At 35.6% G+C, this 2,963-nt stretch overlaps 1 protein-coding gene across 1 annotated transcript in view; it reads left to right on the forward strand.

Moving 5' to 3' along the window:
- Positions 1-2,963, forward strand: part of wdr11 (WD repeat domain 11) — a 153,299-nt gene that overhangs the window by 135,935 nt on the left and 14,401 nt on the right. The window contains exon 22 of the mRNA XM_016567154.1: positions 1,606-1,771. Within this exon, the coding sequence (XP_016422640.1) occupies positions 1,606-1,771 (166 nt within the window). The remainder of the gene's footprint in view (positions 1-1,605; positions 1,772-2,963) is intronic.

Consider the following 2,963-nt stretch of genomic DNA (forward strand, 5'->3'; position numbering starts at 1 on the left):
TCCACTTTTTTACCTTCAAAAACTCCTGGGTTGCTTTTGCTGTATTTGTATCATTTGTACTATGAAGCACTGTCCAATCAACTTTGCTGCATTTGGCTGAATCTGGGCAGACAGTACATCCCTATACACTTCAGAATTCATCCGGCTGCTTCTGTCCTCTGTCACATCATCAAAAAACACCAGTAACCCAGTGCCACTGGAAGCCATACATGCTCATGCCATCACACTGCCTCCACCATGTTTCACAGATGATTTTGTGTGCTTTAGATCATGAGCTGTTCCAAGCCTTTTCCATACTTTTTTCTTCCCGTCATTCTGGTGCAGGTTGATCTTAATTTCAGCCGTCCAAAGAATGCTTTTCCAGAAGTGCTCTGGCCTTTTTAGATGTTTTTTGGCAAAGTCTAATCTGGCCTTGTTTGCATCTTGTGGTGAACCCTCTGTATTTGCTCTCGTGAAGTCTTCTCTTGATTGTAGACTTTGACAGTGACACACCTACCTCCTGGAGAGTGTTCTTATATATATATATATTTCACTTACTGCCCCAATATTGTCCGACAAAACAATATATATTAAAGGCTATGAAAATAAATAAAGTGAATGTAACCATGTGTAAGCCTTTATATTATGTGCAAAAAAGGGTTAAAATCACATTTCATTCTAACATTGTAACATTGCAATCTAAAAACAAAAATAAGGCTTTTAAAGCGGAAGTTAAATTCACTAAACTAAAACCTTAAAAGGAAGGGAAGATTACTAGTAATCTCAAAACTGATGTTAAACACTTTTTTTTTTTTTTGTCATCAAAATTTCTGTTTTAGAATTTCAGCATGTATGAAACAGACCCTAAATCACAAATCAGAAGTACTATACACAAACAGATGCCACGAAAAAATGTCCACCTTAAAATGTAGACCAGATAAATGAGATAGGAGATCCAGGCTTTAGCTTCTCTAACAACACCTCAGCAATTTCTGCCCAGTTCTAGTACTTTCTGGCCAGAATAGTTCTGTACTTTGCTCCATTAAGCTTGGCAAGTAGTACCTTCAATTAAAGTGATATCTCTAAAGTAGGATAGCCAAGTAAAAGTTGTAGAGGTGGTTGTATCCTTTAAAACAGTCTTTTTGGCAGCTGTACCAGTCATCCAATAGCAGGAAGATTATGGGATCCTGTGGTATCTCTGGGTGTAGAAAATCAGGGAGAACAGTGCACACAAATGTCCAGAATTGTTGGACATTCCCAGAACATATGCATATATGAGCTTACACCTAGACTTATTACAGAAATTACAATAATGGTCTGATCTAACGTTAATTTTATACAGTCTACTTGGAGTGATGTATGCCCTATTAATAAGCTTACAATTTATCATCTGATGTGCAAGGTTCTTAGATTAAATGAAACAACTAGCCCATACCACATCATAGGTGAACACAATAGTATTTATTAAATCCTCTGGAAGCTGTGCTTTGCAGTCTTATTACTTTTGGAAAGTGGAATATGACTCCAATGTTCTGTCATTTTAATTTAAATGTTCTATACAATTAAAATATTTCAATTGACTAATAATGATCAGAATAAACTATTATCTTTTTCTTTCCTCATCAGACGGACCGTGCAGTGCAGTTGCTTTTGGAGACCAGTGCAGATAACTCCAGCTACTACTGTGACTCTCTCAAAGCCTGTCTGGTGACCACCATCACCTCATCCGGCCCGTCTCAGAGCACCATTAAACTGGTGGCCACAAATATGATTGCAAACGGCAAGCTTGCAGGTAGAGCAAAAAGAGTCAGCCTTGTTTGTACCCTGTATGATTTCTTTCTTGTATAGAACACTAAATGAGATCTTTGTCTAAACTCTTTTTCCATATTCAATTAAATACACATTTATTTGTATAGCGTTTTTTTCACAATACAAATCGTTGCAAACATGGCTGTAGCCAGGGTTTGAAAATTAGTGAGGTCTGGAGTGGGGTTAAGAATTGTGTTATAATAACCCCTACAAATACAATTCATTATACTAACACTTTAAAATGGACAGAGATATAGATGTATGTGAAAGATGTTTTCTCTGTTTTGGAGGGATGAACACTGTTAAATTATACCATATTTATTGCATCAAAATTTGTTATTTTGTTACTAGCCTATAGGATAGGGGTAGATAATTTTATCAGTTGTTAATTAATCATGCAACAATACATATTACTGTTATAGTTTTCATTAATAATCAATGCTATATAGATGATAAATTTGTCTAGTGTTCTTATGAATGTTTTAGCATGATTTGTGAAAATTTAATTACTATACTGAATGACATAGCATAGACTTCTTCATGGCTAGTGTTTGCATAGGCTATTTCATTTCATTCTGTAACCTACTTGTTCTACAGATCTCTAGACTAGTGTTAAATGCTACTGTTTTGATAATATTGATAACGTTTCAGACAGATAATATCATGATATTTTTTGCATTTGCCTTACAGAATGTGGTATCCTGTCAGCAATAACATGTCCATGGGCTTTTTTGATTACTTTCAGTTTAAGTGCGGACGATGCAGTGTTGCCAGATATTGTTATCAAAACAAATAAAAAACTAACAATAAATATAAAATAAACCAAATTATTTAAAATCTTTTGCAAACAAGTTAAGATAAAGATATCGCTGACCCTAAACTGCAACTTCCCACTTCATTAACTTTATAAAGTGTCAAATTAAGTGGAAAAGACAAGTCCAAAAATGCTTATAATAGCTGATTCTGGCAACACGGAGGCTGCGCCCGTGCCCTCACTCATAACTCTCTCAAGAGCTTGTTCATTCCGCCAGCGTCTCGATCATTTTAATACCACAGACGCTAAACATTTTTGCTGTCTAAACTGAATTATACATGTCATTCAGACATAGGGCTGGGCGATATGGGCAAAAATTCATATCTCTGTATTTTTTGGCCGATTTGCGATATACGGTATA

The sequence above is a fragment of the Sinocyclocheilus rhinocerous genome, unplaced genomic scaffold (assembly GCF_001515625.1).
Source record: "Sinocyclocheilus rhinocerous isolate Xijiao unplaced genomic scaffold, SAMN03320098_v1.1 scaffold552, whole genome shotgun sequence".
Taxonomy (NCBI): Eukaryota; Metazoa; Chordata; class Actinopteri; order Cypriniformes; family Cyprinidae; genus Sinocyclocheilus; species Sinocyclocheilus rhinocerous.